At 33.9% G+C, this 14,685-nt stretch overlaps 3 protein-coding genes across 6 annotated transcripts; 2 read left to right on the forward strand and 1 right to left on the reverse strand.

Moving 5' to 3' along the window:
* The first annotated feature begins 2,271 nt into the window (after positions 1–2,271).
* Positions 2,272–9,203, forward strand: LOC114185291 (Rhodanese/Cell cycle control phosphatase superfamily protein). Its single transcript, XM_085676088.1, has 14 exons — positions 2,272–2,438; positions 2,559–2,662; positions 2,872–3,753; positions 3,973–4,073; positions 4,179–4,293; positions 4,517–4,594; positions 4,758–4,850; positions 5,100–5,183; positions 5,911–6,009; positions 6,930–6,992; positions 7,416–7,446; positions 7,854–7,900; positions 8,095–8,153; positions 8,533–9,203. The coding sequence occupies exons 2-14, from the start codon at positions 2,609–2,611 to the stop codon at positions 8,750–8,752; spliced, it is 1,926 nt and encodes a 641-aa protein (XP_085532214.1). The 5' UTR covers positions 2,272–2,438; positions 2,559–2,608; the 3' UTR covers positions 8,753–9,203.
* A 704-nt stretch (positions 9,204–9,907) lies between these two features.
* LOC114164569 (Nucleic acid-binding, OB-fold-like protein) lies at positions 9,908–11,987 on the reverse strand. 3 transcript variants are annotated; one of them, XM_028049308.2, is made up of 3 exons: positions 11,641–11,987; positions 11,169–11,209; positions 9,908–10,463 (listed from the first exon to the last, which is right to left on the reverse strand). In XM_028049308.2, the coding sequence occupies exon 3, from the start codon at positions 10,433–10,435 to the stop codon at positions 10,022–10,024; it is 414 nt and encodes a 137-aa protein (XP_027905109.1). In that variant the 5' UTR covers positions 10,436–10,463; positions 11,169–11,209; positions 11,641–11,987; the 3' UTR covers positions 9,908–10,021. The 3 variants fall into 3 exon arrangements, with proteins under 3 accessions (XP_027905109.1, XP_027905100.1, XP_027905092.1); XM_028049299.2 differs by having other exon boundaries at positions 11,169–11,213; positions 11,641–11,986; XM_028049291.2 differs by lacking the exon at positions 11,169–11,209 and having other exon boundaries at positions 11,641–11,968.
* A 352-nt stretch (positions 11,988–12,339) lies between these two features.
* On the forward strand, positions 12,340–14,604 carry LOC114164554 (putative magnesium transporter NIPA2). Of its 2 annotated transcripts, none has more exons than XM_028049273.2 (9): positions 12,340–12,540; positions 12,616–12,820; positions 12,892–12,948; positions 13,042–13,132; positions 13,224–13,384; positions 13,482–13,609; positions 13,710–13,847; positions 13,938–14,030; positions 14,142–14,604. In XM_028049273.2, the coding sequence occupies exons 2-9, from the start codon at positions 12,691–12,693 to the stop codon at positions 14,340–14,342; spliced, it is 999 nt and encodes a 332-aa protein (XP_027905074.1). In that variant the 5' UTR covers positions 12,340–12,540; positions 12,616–12,690; the 3' UTR covers positions 14,343–14,604. The 2 variants fall into 2 exon arrangements, with proteins under 2 accessions (XP_027905074.1, XP_027905082.1); XM_028049281.2 differs by having other exon boundaries at positions 12,620–12,820.
* The last annotated feature ends 81 nt before the right edge of the window (positions 14,605–14,685 follow it).

Raw genomic sequence — 14,685 nt, forward strand, 5'->3', positions numbered from 1 at the left:
TTTCTTCCTTCACTTTCATCGCCTTTACTTTGGGATCCAGCTTTTTATTTTTCTGAACCAGCACAGTACCAAATAATTTAGCCGTTAGCAAAAAAATGGCCAAATCTGTTGCCAGATTTTTATACTTAAAAACAAAAGAAAATTGTAGTTTTTTTTTTCTTTTTCAAATGATCTGTTTGTTAAATAATTAGTATCAGTAATAGAAATTGTATTTGTTAAATTAATATCAAATTTTGTTGTTTAATTTATTTTTCATAAAAAAGTGTTCTTATTAATATCGGTTAATATACAAATTTAATAAAGTACACGTATAAAGTAAAGTCAAGATTGTTTTCTATAATAAATAATTAAATTTACAAATTAATATCGAAAATAATTAAATAATTTATTGTTATTTTTTCTATTTATTACTAATTGACAATATGAACCATTTTAGTAGTTTTTTTTTCGAATTTTGGCATAAAATTTAATTTTTTATTTAATATTGAAAACACAAATGTTTATGAGATGAGAGAAAAAATTTGATGGGGGTGCAAAAGTAATTGTCATGAGCCGAACTACACAGAATTATGATCCAAATCTTAGCCTAGCCCAAAATCCAGTTGCACAAAAACCAACAACCACTTAGAGTTTGAACAATCACAACCAAATACTGAGGACATTGATAGTGAGTCTAATTCTACTACACTCATAGGAAGAATTATTAAACTTAGAAAGTTCTTATATTACATTTTAACCTAGTTTATAAGTAGGATCCTTTGTCATGATAGAAATCTTTTTGTGGTATTATAAAGGAGGTGTGTCACTCTTTAATGAAGCTACCCAGTGTAAATATTGTTTCTGTAAACAAAACTCTTTCAAAAATATCTTGAATTTATTTATTATCTTTTGTTAATTTATTTTCCTTTTGACATCAATATTTGTAAATTTATAAGTAGCTCATAGAATGTAAAATTCAAAATGTATTTTTTAAAATGCATTTCAGATTATGTATTATTTTTAGTGGTTATGTAGCATTTGATTGAATGTTCACGGTTTTAATTGGTGGGTTTGAATTTTAGTTCAAAATACACTTAAGTCAAACATATAAAAATATGTATGCGTTTGATTCGACTTGTACATAAAAATATCACTTAAACTTAATCAATATTTTGTTATGATTAAATGTTTTTTCCATAACTTTGTTACAAATTATTCTTATACATAAGTTTTGGTAGTGTTTATTATGATTATTTTGAGTCTCATGATATTTGAACCATGCTTGAGTATATCATTCAACAGTGTAATCACGTTACTATGAGATTGATCATATTTTATGTTTTGTTTTTTCTAGTGCTTATATAAGGTGGAAGAATTGTTCGAAAGTTTAGTGAACTTAATGTGATTTTTTTTCTCATTTTCTTAAATTAGGAAATACATCTTTATTTATTTATTTATATTTTACTGTTTTGATTTTTATGGTCTATTAGTAATAAAGCTTAAGTCACACTTTTAACTTTAATATTTAGTTGAATTTCTACGATCTTATTATAATAATTGAATGGGTGTAAAGATTTAAACAATGTACACAAATTAGTGGCGGCCCTAAAATTGTGTTATCATTATTGAATAGTATTTTCATGTTGTTAAGAATTCAAGTGTGAGTTTAAGTCTTACATTAGTAGAGTAGAGCACTATATTAGTATAAAGATCCATAAACTCATTATCTTAATATGTTGGATTGAGAGTAGTGTCAATGTTTGATGTGATTGAACTCAGATCTCATTAATATCAATGTCTAATATCGAAAGTCTTTCTAACAAAAATTCCATTTAATTTTATTATATAATATATTTCCTTTAATTTTAATATATATATATATATATATATAATTTTACCACTCGAAATTATTCCATAATAAATTTTGAATATATTATTTTATCTATCAAAATTATTTTCTAGATGAGCATGAACAAAATATTTGAATTAATCGATCATGTATCAAGACCAATAATTAATCTACTACTATGTCCTAATCTTTTAGAATTGAATGCTTAACTTAAAAATTCATTTTACAACAGACTTGCCAAAATCTTTAATAGATAAGGAAGAATCAAATAATTGATTTTGATTAGTCTGGACTGATTTATCAAGTCATGTTCTTCGTAGGAGCCATGCATCTGATCCGAGTGTGTGTGTGTGAATTTATTTGGCATTAGAAGGAACGAGTGATCCATGTGCGATACAAGTTTGTGTGGTGACACTGCTGCATAAGAGACAAAAAGGAAGAAAATAGGATGAGCCAGTGGTGTTCCACCATATCCTCCTTCTATTCCATTCGGATAATCTGCCATAAACATTCCACAAAAATTTCTTATCAACCTTTATTTTTCAAATAAATAAATAAACCAGAACCTCGATCAAAATAAATTAACAAAAGGACTGAGCAAAGGACTGAGGTGAGCCTCACTCTGTTACGCATTAATTGATTCATTAATTAATTCATAATTTATAACTAAACACACACACATTTGATGGAATCAGAGACGCGTGTTAATCTGGATTCACTGCTTGTGTAGGATGATTGCGGCTAATGTTTGATTTATGTATTTCGTGATCGATCGCCAGTATGAGAATGTTGCCTGTTTGCTCAGCCACCCCGAGTTATTCCACGTCTTCCCAGGTCAATTCCTACCCACTAATTTTCGTTCTTCTTACTTCACCATTCTTACGTACCCATCGATCAAAATTCTCAATTCAGCCATGGGAACCATGTTTTTATGAAATACTCTACTTTTATTTATCTGGGTGTTTCAGGAATAATTTGTCACTTCTGTTATCTCTGTGGTTTTAGTTTTTGTTTACTTGAAACACGTAACCTCGTTCTTGCAGATTCCCTTGTTTGGGGGATTGCTTCCCAATCGGAAAGATCCCGAAAGCAGACTTGTGGTTGAAGAAGGCGTGCATCTGGCTTCGCAAAATGGAGCTTATTCACTCAGAAATTCATTTGCAGTGCGTGCTGCTTCAAAGACGGTCTTGGATGGTCTTTCTTCTACAAGTGAACCGGGGCGATACCTTACAAGCACACGGGGTTATTCACCACTGATAACCGACGGACATCATTCACTGAGGCACATGGAAAGTTATCATTTATCCACTGTGCCAGAGGGATTAGTGGCCATTGCAGAAGAACAGTCCACTGAGGGATCTACTACATTAGTGACACCACCACAACCAGAAACACTATCAATTACTGATATAATACCAGAGAATTTTGCCCCAAGGCCTAGTTCAATTAATGTGGACAATGAATCATTAGCCAGTACAAAAGCAAGTGTTGGGGACTTTTTTGCTGGAATCAGTGACTCATTCAAGGCCTCAGTCAATCAGGGAGAAAATGCTTTACGAAGCTCACTAGATACAGTCACTTCTTTTGCAGATTCTGTTGGTAAAACTGCTACTAAATCTGTTGATAATGCTTTTGGTAAGGCATTTTCTGCTGTTGATCAAACAGGAGACATAGCAAACAATAAACTCACTAGCTTTTCAAGTGGGTTGAGTGGAATCACAAATAAAGCACCTGCTGTGGTTATTGATGTGTTGCGCCGCGCAATTGTGGTAGTAGAGAGTTCCCTGACAAGCGGGGCTTCGTATGTTGTCTACCTATATGGGTCAGCCAAGGATCTCCTTCCAGCAGAGATTAGGGACACAGTCAATGTATATGAAGTTAAAGCAACAGAAATCTTGAGGCCTGTTGGCTCTGCAACACAAAGGGTAATTTTACTGAATAACAGAAGATTCGATAAGATCCTTTACTCTCAACTTTACCTGATTCATAGTCTTCACTTTACTACAGAAGTTATTTGCTCTTACTGGTGGTTGAAATATTTTGAATCCAAGTTCTCAACATGCTGTTTCGTTTCACAAACATTTTAACTTTGATGAATGTTTCTAGTCTATTTATGCATTGAACAATTTATGCTCCATCCGTAGATATACACGGGTGTCTACTCATTGGAGAAGACTTTTGGCTTGGATCCAAATGACCCAATTATTCCATTTTTTGTTCTTGTAGGCTCTTCAGCCACATTATGGTATGTGAATTTTCCTTCCTCAAAAGTAAATTTTGTTGTTTACGTATTGGATAATAACATTTCCGTAAAGAAACGCTATCGGTAATAGATTTCATAGATATGCAGGGCCTTTTATTGGTTGTGGAAATATGGAGGGTATTCAGGAGATTTGTCCCCTAAATCAGCTTTGGAGCTTTTGTCTGAGGATGCAAAGGCTGCACTTATTGATGTCCGCTCTGAGGCAAGTTACGATTAACTTTTCTGGCTTTTATTCGTAGCAGGAAAAAAAGTTGTATAATTCATGAACCACCTTGCGTTTTGATGCCCATTCCAATTTTGGTCAACACTTCTTCCTAATTTGAACAATGGTTTCCTCATATTTTGAATGTTTTCCTTGAATTAGTTTGGCTAGCTATTTTGATTCCAAGTTTGACCGATGAAGTCACTGCTCCTTTTTTCCTCAGGAATTGCGAGAAAAAGATGGCATTCCTGATCTCCGACGAGCTGCTCGGTTTCGTTATGCAAGTGTAACTCCTCTTGAGGTTGGTTTAAAGCACAGTAATGTTTAAAAAATGTGATTGGAATTGTTGTGGTACACCTTATCTTTTTTAAAGGGAACAAATTCAGAATATTGGTCTCTTGTTAGATAGATTAGCAACTAATTTATAATCTTTCTACTGCTACATGACATTATGCAATTGTCAGGTTGATGGTTCCATACGCAAGTTGTTGAAGAGTGGTAGAGACCTTGAAGATTCCTTGATTGCTGTTATTATTCGAAATTTGAAGACTGTTAAGGTGTTTATCTTTGTATCTTGGAATAAGATCTATAGTTCTGAATAAAATTAGTAGAAAGTCCATGGGATAACCCTAGAAAAATATTCCTCTTTTGGATTTCTTCTACTTGACATTCTTTGCAAAATGGTATATTATACCCACCCTTCTATTTCTCTCTCTATTTAATGAGGTGAACGTATACTTTTCACACGTGATTAGAAGTCGGCATGAAAAATTATGTCTTCAAATCTTATTTTCTCTGGCCTATAGGACAGTTCCAAGGTTATAGTGTTGGATGCTGATGGTACTCGTTCTAAAGGCATTGCAAGATCCTTGAAGAAGATTGGGGTCAAGGCAAGTCTTTTATACCTGCTGAGATATTGCTGCAAAACTACTGATATGTTACATAAAATTCTTGGCTGAGTTTAACTTTGTACTGCGAGTTGTGGCATCTAGGTTGGGAATATCAGTTTACTCTGCTTCCTTATCTGACATAGAATCCTTCAATTTGGCATTTGTATTTAAAGGTTGGGGTTGAAGAGTTTTCTCATCATGGGGGAAAAAGTAAGATAATAGTAGAGAAAAATTCCAGCAAATGTACTCCTACTATTCCACATAACTTAAGTCTTTGTTTGTGTATGCTTGATTTCAACATTAGCGGTATCTTTATCGATAATATCAAATATAACATGATAGTTTTGGATGAAAATGGATTGAAATCATATTGTGAAGTTAAAATGTGATGATTTATGACCTAGTTCATGATACTCCAGTAGATGACACGAGGTTTTGATTGCTTGAAACTGTAAATGGAAAGAAAAATGAATTTGATTGAATTCAAGTTGCCCTGATTTGTATGTTCAAACTAATAGTTCGTCCTTCCTTGTCAACACAAATGTCAATTGTCAGAAATAATAGACAGAGACAGCTTTTGATTCAAGTATCTGTGCTTTAGTGTGGTGGTTTGTGTTGCCCAGGTTGACTAACAGATATATTCTGCACAGTCCATTTAAGCACCAACTTTGATATCAAACATACAGTGGAGTATCATAAAATTAACAACCTTTGTATGATATTACAGAATACGTTCTTGGTTCAAGGCGGCTTTCAGTCTTGGATGAAAGAAGGTCTCCGCATCAAAGAACTCAAACCTGAGACTGCACTTTCCATACTCAATGAGGTATTCACCAAACTACTATTATTTTATTACCGTAAGTAACCAAAAATAATGGGATGAAAACTCTACCGGATTAGGTGATGGTGCTGCTATTTAGGTGCTTGAGCTAGGAGTTTATGCTCCTTGTTGTAAATTAATATTTGCCTAAAGGCCTAAAATCACCGAAATGATTTCTAAAGCAAGCGATTGGTTAGCTACCTTTAGTTATTCATCTTCCAGTTCCATTGTCTTCTGAATGTTAATACAGAATGTGCAACAATCTATGATTTTGCACATCATTTTAGTAAACTTTAAAGTAGTCTCATGGAGTCATGGCATATTTTTTGGAAGTTTATCAAGATTGCAGTTTCTTTATAAATCTTGCTTTAGGACAAATGAAGTGAAACCTATATATTTCTAATCCTGTAATTGCTTATTTCTGATCTTGTATCAATCAATTAAGATTTTTTCCAGCATTTTTTCAATTTATTCTCATAAAACTTCATCTTGTGTGTGTGCCGGCTACAAAGCCATAAATAGAACCTGAAATTTAAGAAAGGTTAGAAGACTGAGAGGAAGTGAAAGAATGCATATGTGATGAGAGATCAAATGACAAAAAAAAAAATAATACTCCTTTCAAGGGTTTCCCCTTCAATAAAGGTTTTCCCTTTCAGCTAGTGCTGGTTTCTCCAATATTGCCAATTTAGAAGGAATCCTCTTTTACCCCTCCTACTGTCCAAGCTAGCTAACTAACATATTCTTTCACTTCTCATTATGACCTAATTAGGTAACTACTCTTACTGCTTTGTGTTGTCCTGGGCTCCATATATGTTCCGTGTTTATGATTTCATTGTGAAGGCATGTAAAAGTTTAAAAGAGAAACTTTAGCTTGATCATATATGCTGGGTTGTTATTGATGCCCGTGCCTTTTGGTACATTTACAGGAAGCAGAAGCAATTCTGGAGGAAGTTAGTCCTTCTCCTTGGCAACTATTAGGTTATGGTACGGTAAGTGGCAATTTCTTTAATGACATCTGTGTGATTTTCCAACTGTTATTTGTCAATCTGGCTGGCTTTCTTAAGTTAAGTATCAGTCAATGTATTATGAGGTTCATTTTCTTTTGTAAAATGATATATAGAACACCCCCTAATGGTAGAAAACAGTATTTGCGGGAAAAACAATTGATAGCAGTTTCTAGTTATTTATTTTTTCTGTCACTATAACATTTTCAGAATTCTACCTATTGCTGCTTGAGTATGTATCTAACTGAATATTCCTAAGTAATAGACAGTAATCTTGAATATTGTCTACTTCCTTAATACCAATAAGGAATATTTTCTTCCATATCTTTATTTGATTTGGAAATGATTGATTACATGATTGTATTCAATTTTATTATCTGCTAATAAATGCAACAACTTTTGGTTCAGGCACTTGTTGCAGGGCCGTATGCATTATTAGGTGCGTGCATGTTCTTTCACAAACTATCAATTTGCTGAGAATTTTAAATTTTAAATTTTGGGTTGCATCAAGGTTGTAGATTTCCTTTTAATATGTACCTCTGCATATATATATATATATATATATATATATATATATATATATATACTACAAACATAGGTTTTTGTGAAGCTTATTAGTGATTAATCAAAATTTTCTTGCACTATGTTTTAAGAGGTTATGTTGTTTATGCAAATTCATTTTTGTTTTAATAGCTTAAACTGAAGTTAAATACATCATGCACAAGTAATTTCACGTCTATGATCTTTTTATGAAAAACTTCTATCACTTTATTGTTCATCATCCTCGTGCGGGATGAGGTTTTTCTTAGTTATCCTGATCTGACAAAGAACATCATATTGTCACAGAGTGGGAGAAGACATTACAGTTAATTGGTGCATTTGGTCTCGGTTTGGTATGTTCATTTTCTTTCAGCTAGTGCTTTTCAATCAAATTGTTTCTTTTAGAAGTTTCACTTATGTTGGAAATCATACGGTGGACACATAACGTGTGTACTGGGAAATTCTTATATTCTATCATATTTTATAGTCACTTGGTCAATCAATGATTTTCCATTTCCTCACAAATGGTTTACTGTATATTCACCAGACCATCTATTTGCGGGTTTCTTCATATGAAAACGCTGAAGATCTAAATCAAGATGTGAGGTAAGTATACTTAATGATGGATATTTGGTCATAGAATCATGAAAAGAGTGTTTAACTAATTTAAACATTATATTATGACCACGACATATATTTTCTGTTTGTTTCAAGTTACCTTAATATTAAGTCGAAGGTCTGTCAAAAATTCTTTATGTTCTGTTCTGAACTATTTGGTATATATGGTGAATCATGTTAACTTAATTTGTCATTTCTCGGACAAAAAAGTCAATGATTTTATACATGTGAAATGATAAAAAAATGTATTTGTATTTATACATGGAAATAGCCGCTAGCAAAAAGAGTAGTTTCTGTATCCCTTTGCATTTTTACTTTTTCATCTGTTATTAAATTTGATCTCATTGTTTTGTTTTCTTCTTCAAAGGTTGTTGCTTTCTCCTGTTAGACTTGGAGCTAAAGCATTTTCATGGGCTGCTGGAAAATTAGAATCAAATGGCTTAGGATTACCTACATCACCTTCCTCATTAGATGTTCAGAATCGGGTGTTGCAGGCTGCCGCAAAACATGAATCTCAACCATCTGAGAGTGAAGGTAACCAAGATCCTGTTTCTGAACCGACAGTTCCTCTCAATCAGAATGTATGAGACCATTCCAGACCGTCATGTGCTAACATGAAAAGCAGAACAGAGAGATTAGTATGGTCACAGCAATTTAACTTAATGACTGAAAAGTTAGCAAGTTCACACTATCCAACCTTTTCCAAACACTGTCCTGCACCGAAACTCAACTCTGCCCTGCCTGTAGGCATTTTGAAAATATCGGAAAAAAAATCTCAACTCGCAAGGATGATTATGTTTGATTTGTTGCATGCCATGCCTCAAGTGCTTGGTAAAATTTCTACGGTCAAAATAACAAGAATGTAACTATTTGCAATTTGTAGTAAAAATATGTGGTGCTGTAACTTATATCCACTTCTCGCAAGGATTAGGAACATGTGTACAATTTTTTTTTTTTTTTTGGAATTATATTTAAATTCTGAACATATGTTATTGATGGATTATATTTTCAGGAAATTTTATTACTTTCATAGACTAACGTGATAAAGTTACATATTTTAATAAATTAAAAAGGTATTTTATATTTTAATTTCCAATTAATGAACGCCAGAATGACTCAAAAGTAATACATCATGCACATACAAGATTCAAAATTCATTTATTTTCTCAGAAAATATAAAACTGGATTACTTTGATAAAGATTGACAGAGGATGAGCAACAGTTCTTGGAATCTAACAAGTTTTCCTTTTCACAATTCATATCAATTGGGGTAAAATCCCAATTCATAAGAAGTGAACCACAGTATAATTTTATGCAAAATAATTTGGTTTCGTAAGATGTTCTTTTATTTTAAAAGTAGTTATTTTCTTCTGACTTTATCAGAGGGAGAAATCTGAATCTCGTCATAAAAAGGCTTTTAGAAAGGATCTTCAAAATCATAATTATAAAATATAACACAAAAACACTCTCACAGACACATAGAAGCTGGAATTCGGTACTACTCCAGGTATTTACCCCTTAATTTTATTTAGTTGATGTGTGAGAAGACCTTAGTCACTTTGATACTGGCTGAAATTGAAAACACAAGAAACTGCTCTTTGGAGCAGATCAGGTTCACCTGTAGGAAAAAACACTTGAAAGTATTCTTTCTGATGCGATTGTCAGCAATTTTTCATCTAAAAAATGTCTTCCATCACAACAACCGCCAAATGATAAAATAAATAGAAATAATAAGGCTATCCTCCAACCATAATAAACAGAAGTACTTAAATAAAAGCTAAATTTCTTTTTATCTACAATATGTTGAAAATCTTAATCTGAAAGAAATTGTGGCAAGTATAAAAGAGCACATCCCTCTATAGAATTGGAGGGAAGATGCGTGAGTGGGGAGATATTACATAGTCCTGGATATAATTTTTAGAATTACTTGGGTCAGGGATCCAATGAATCTCACTCATGTTTGGTACCTCAACATAGGACATCACAAACTCTCCAGTCTTCTCCAGCTTCCCTCTCTTGCCTGCCCTGAGTATAAGATTACCATGCTGGTAGGAAAAAATTCCTTTGGTCAAACGAATTATATCGCCGGAATCAAAAGCATCGCATTCATCTCCCCAAAGCTGAAGATGAACTGCAGCTGTCTCATCAGCTACAAGAGTCAAGCATATCCTATTCTTCCCTTCTAGTGTTGTGCTGCCTTTCTCCAAAACTATAAACTTACTCTCTATGTTGTTCTGAGCTGCAGGCACAATATCTTTGAGAAGAACCATATCTGATTTGTTCCTCCAAGAATCTCCACTTCATTTAATATCATACAACAGGTCATGAAACATATGGTTTAGAATGGAAAAAAATAATCAGCGATCAAAGTCAGCACTAGTGTACTACAACTACACTCAAAAGGTTAGTCAAAGGAATCTTAGAAAAATGTTTTGTTTTTCATATGAAAATAAATAAATGAAAATGTAGTAATCGCTTTTCTTTTCCCACATAGTGCTGAGAAGGAGATAGGATGATACATAGTTAAAACATAAAAACTTAACTATTTACACAATCTAACACTCGTGATACGTTTAAACAAACAACAAACAAAACAGACGTAAAGGCTCTGGCCCAGATTTCACTATCATAAATATTAGCTTCTCACAAATAGCTTGCAGAAGCACTTTTACAGAATATGCTACAAATATTCAAGAAATGTAATTCATACTTAGACAACTTATTCCATTCATAACTAACCTGGTAATGTAAACGAGCATAATTTTGCAAACCATGAACCAAAAAATCAGAGGAGTGGTTTGTACACTCAGAAGTGTCTATTTTGCGATTCTAATTTTATTTTTATTGGAACACTGTCGCTAACTAATGAGAACGTAATAAGAGTGAAGAATGAAAGGAAGGTGGCGAAAACCTAAAACTCAAATCATTAAAACCTTGAAACTGAAGCATTCATATTCTGTGATGCAGTTAAATAAACAATCGGAGAAAAAATGGTTAATTTACCTGTTCGGTTTCTACTGAGATGAATACATTAGAGACCCAAGCTTCCTTCAACAAAATAAAATTAATTATCAATTTATTCGAACACATCTCTAGTGCTTCCACCACTATCAATTTCTACTTGGAACTTTACAACTAATCTTGAAACCGCCTCATCAAATTATCAAAATATTTGAACAAATTACACAACCTCATAAATACCATCCCAGAACCAAACAGAGAAACATCAGAACTCAGTTTAAACTAAACCCAATTATTCCCCAAAATTTCAGAATTCAACTCCCCATCAAACCTGCAACATTGTAACATTACTCGTATAAAATACTTAAAACAAAGTAAATTCAAACACACAACAGAGAGTCCAAAGAATCTATAAGCTTTAAACGTGAATGCAACCATCATAAACCAACACTCAAAATCAAAGAATAAAGAAAACAAACACGACAATTACACTAGCTCAAATACGCAATCGAACCTGATAAAAATGATAGAACGGTGGGCAAGTTCTACCACACGAACCAGACCCCAAAACAATATCAGGCACAAACACCAGCTCAAAGAGATGAAGAACTTCAACGATTCAATCAATTTCGCATGAATGAGGGCCCCAAAACGAAAAGGAAGAGTGGATGGAGATTGTGAACAGGTCCTCTGTCTCTTCTTTTGTGTTGGTGCCGTTTGCCTTGGGAAAAAACAGAAACGTGACGAGTTTTGTTGAGTGAGTGTGGTCTGTTAGGGACAGGTGTATGTGAAGAGGAAAGATAAAAAATAATTTTTTTATATGAGGTGCAGAGGAAAATTTACGGAGGTGTAGGAAAAAATTGTCCTTTTCTAAGGAGAGATTTGTAGGCGCTTGCTTCTTGCACGTCCAAATTTCTACCTGCACTCCACAAGATTTGAAATTTTAGTTTTGCTGATCCGATTTTTATTTGAAACGGCCTCTTCCGTGAAGGACATTGGGTTGTGTCATTAACCTTGGTGATTGTGGATTTTTCTGAGATTAATATTGCGAAGATAGTTTTGAAAGAAAAAAAAAAAAGAAGATAAATTTAACGGTATAAAATAATTTAAAAATGTTTAAAAATGGAAGAGAAATAAGAGAAGTAGGTTAAAGTGGATGAAATGGTGGTTTGCTTATTATGGATGGTGGAAGTAAATAAATAGGGATTGTGCTTCTCATTTGGCCTTGGGATGCATGCGCGTAGGTAACGAAACTACCGTTACCTATTGCGTTTCAACTCCCCGTTTCTCCTTCCTCCACCACCACAGAACGCACAACACCCATTCCTATCATTCTTCATCATCATCATCATCACCTCCGTTTCAATTCATCACCATGGGGCTTTAGCTCCCCATTGCAGGCTGCCAAGACAAGGTATATATATCCTTAATTAACCTAATTATTAATCAATCATTTTCTTTCCAATCTTCTTCATCTTCCTCATGCCAGGTAGCCACGTTTCGGATCGGACACATATCTTGGCCCTGTCGCAACGTTTGGTCGAGAATTCTAAATAATTAGTTGATGATGGGGACCACACACGACAACGTCGTTGGCCTCGTACTGGCTGTCTCTTCCAGCGTCTTCATTGGCTCCAGCTTCATAGTTAAGAAAATGGGCCTTATAAAAGCAGCCAGCAATGGCAAAAGAGCAGGTTCGATCAAACTTTTCTTCAAATCTATTCTAATTTTTCTTTTCTTTGCTAACGCATCTGCAATTAATCAGCCACCGGAGGCCATTCTTATCTCTACGAACCCTTTTGGTGGCTCGGAATGATTTCAAGTGAGTCTTCCAATCAACTTATATTGCCATCAAACCTAAATTAATAATTAATCAAACACTTATCATCAAATCAATCAACCCTGCATTTTGTAGTGATCGGCGGGGAAATAGCCAATTTTGCAGCTTATGCTTTCGCTCCGGCCATCCTTGTAACTCCTTTGGGAGCTTTAAGCATCATTTTCAGGTAAGAAAACCTAGGTGGATCATGTTCGTGCAACAAACGTAGGTGGCCCATATATGTATATATATTTATAAAAAACGTATACGTTATGCAGTTCAGTGCTAGCTCACTTCATATTGAAAGAGAGATTGCACATTTTTGGCGTGCTTGGGTGTGCCCTGTGTGTGGTGGGATCTACGACAATTGTTTTGCATGCACCTCATGAAAAAGACATTCATTCTGTGAAGGAAGTGTGGGAACTTGCTACAGAACCAGGTAATTAAGCCAATGCCATGTCATTCTTTCTCTCTGCTAATTATGTGTATATAATTAAGTAATCGATGAGGTTTTTAATTCATTTGCCGTGACACAGGTTTTCTGGTGTACATTGGCGTTGTTGCGGCAGCAGTTTTCGTTCTTATTTTCCGTTTTGTGAAAAGCCATGGGCAGAAAAATATGATGGTATATATTGGAATATGTTCGCTCACCGGTTCCATTACGGTATATTACTCTAATGCTGGATGCTTATTTATGACAATATATATATACACGATTGATCAGCATAAGCTTTGTTTAAATAATTGTCTCCATGCATGTATAGGTTATGGGAGTGAAAGCAGTCGGAATTGCTTTGAAGCTGACATTCGAAGGGTTGAATCAGTTTATGTTCTTTGAAACCTGGCTATTTACAGTGGTTGTCATAGGATGTTGCCTTACACAGATTAACTACTTGAACAAGGTACATATATATGTGTGTAGTTTAATCTAATTTGGTGTTATGTCTAAAATTAATGGACTTTGCATCATGGTTTGGAAAACTTGTTTGCAGGCTTTGGACACCTTTAACACTGCTGTGGTGTCGCCGGTTTACTACGTGATGTTCACATCATTTACAATAATCGCGAGTGTTATCATGTTTAAGGTGAGTTGTTTGTGATTTAATGATACGGTGATGAGTGTTTTGTTTGTGATTTAATGATACGATGATGAGTGTTTTGAGAAATGATTGACGATAGTAATGTATAATAAACAGGAATGGGCGAAGCAAGATGCATCGCAGATTGCGACGGAGTTGTGTGGGTTTGTGACAATTTTATCAGGGACCTTCCTCCTTCACAGAACTAAGGATATGGGAAATAGACCCTCCGAAGCCACCGTTCATTCAAGTCCCGATCCAATACATTATTCTGATAATAATACTAAGACACCACCTCAAACCAGCGGCGAAATTTGAAACAACAACATACGTAAATTATGTACATGTACCAACACTACCATTTCCAAGATTAAAGGAGGCACATATGTTTGATAGGGCACAACGGAATGTTATTCTTTTATTTATTTATAATTAGAAGCATTTCTGTTTTGATTTACCCCCATCTCTTGTTTCAACAAGAGATGGTGTGAAACTAAAGTCTTGAAAACATATATGAGGATGTTTTTTGACCGTGACTTGACCAATAATTCTAATATATTTAAAATTTATATATATTTAATTATGGTTATTAATATAATAAAAGTTAATATATTATTTAGTTCATTAATATAATAAAAGGTAATACATAATTAAATATAAA

Source organism: Vigna unguiculata, chromosome 1 (assembly GCF_037176805.1).
Source record: "Vigna unguiculata cultivar grain cowpea cultivar isolate G323 ecotype 2 chromosome 1, ASM3717680v1, whole genome shotgun sequence".
Lineage (NCBI taxonomy): Eukaryota > Viridiplantae > Streptophyta > Magnoliopsida > Fabales > Fabaceae > Vigna > Vigna unguiculata.

What these genes read in the sequence shown, in the direction of transcription:
- LOC114164554 (XM_028049273.2), top strand. Translation starts at nt 12,691, where the DNA reads ATGATGGGGACCACACACGACAACGTCGTTGGCCTCGTACTGGCTGTC. An exon ending in GTGGCTCGGAATGATTTCAA is followed by an intron (nt 12,949 to 13,041) that starts GTGAGTCTTCCA and finishes TGCATTTTGTAG; the next exon opens with TGATCGGCGGGGAAATAGCC. An exon ending in CGCTCACCGGTTCCATTACG is followed by an intron (nt 13,610 to 13,709) that starts GTATATTACTCT and finishes ATGCATGTATAG; the next exon opens with GTTATGGGAGTGAAAGCAGT.
- LOC114164569 (XM_028049308.2), bottom strand. Translation starts at nt 10,435, where the DNA reads ATGGTTCTTCTCAAAGATATTGTGCCTGCAGCTCAGAACAACATAGAG.
- LOC114185291 (XM_085676088.1), top strand. Translation starts at nt 2,609, where the DNA reads ATGAGAATGTTGCCTGTTTGCTCAGCCACCCCGAGTTATTCCACGTCT. An exon ending in GGCTCTTCAGCCACATTATG is followed by an intron (nt 4,074 to 4,178) that starts GTATGTGAATTT and finishes ATAGATATGCAG; the next exon opens with GGCCTTTTATTGGTTGTGGA. An exon ending in CACTTTCCATACTCAATGAG is followed by an intron (nt 6,010 to 6,929) that starts GTATTCACCAAA and finishes GTACATTTACAG; the next exon opens with GAAGCAGAAGCAATTCTGGA.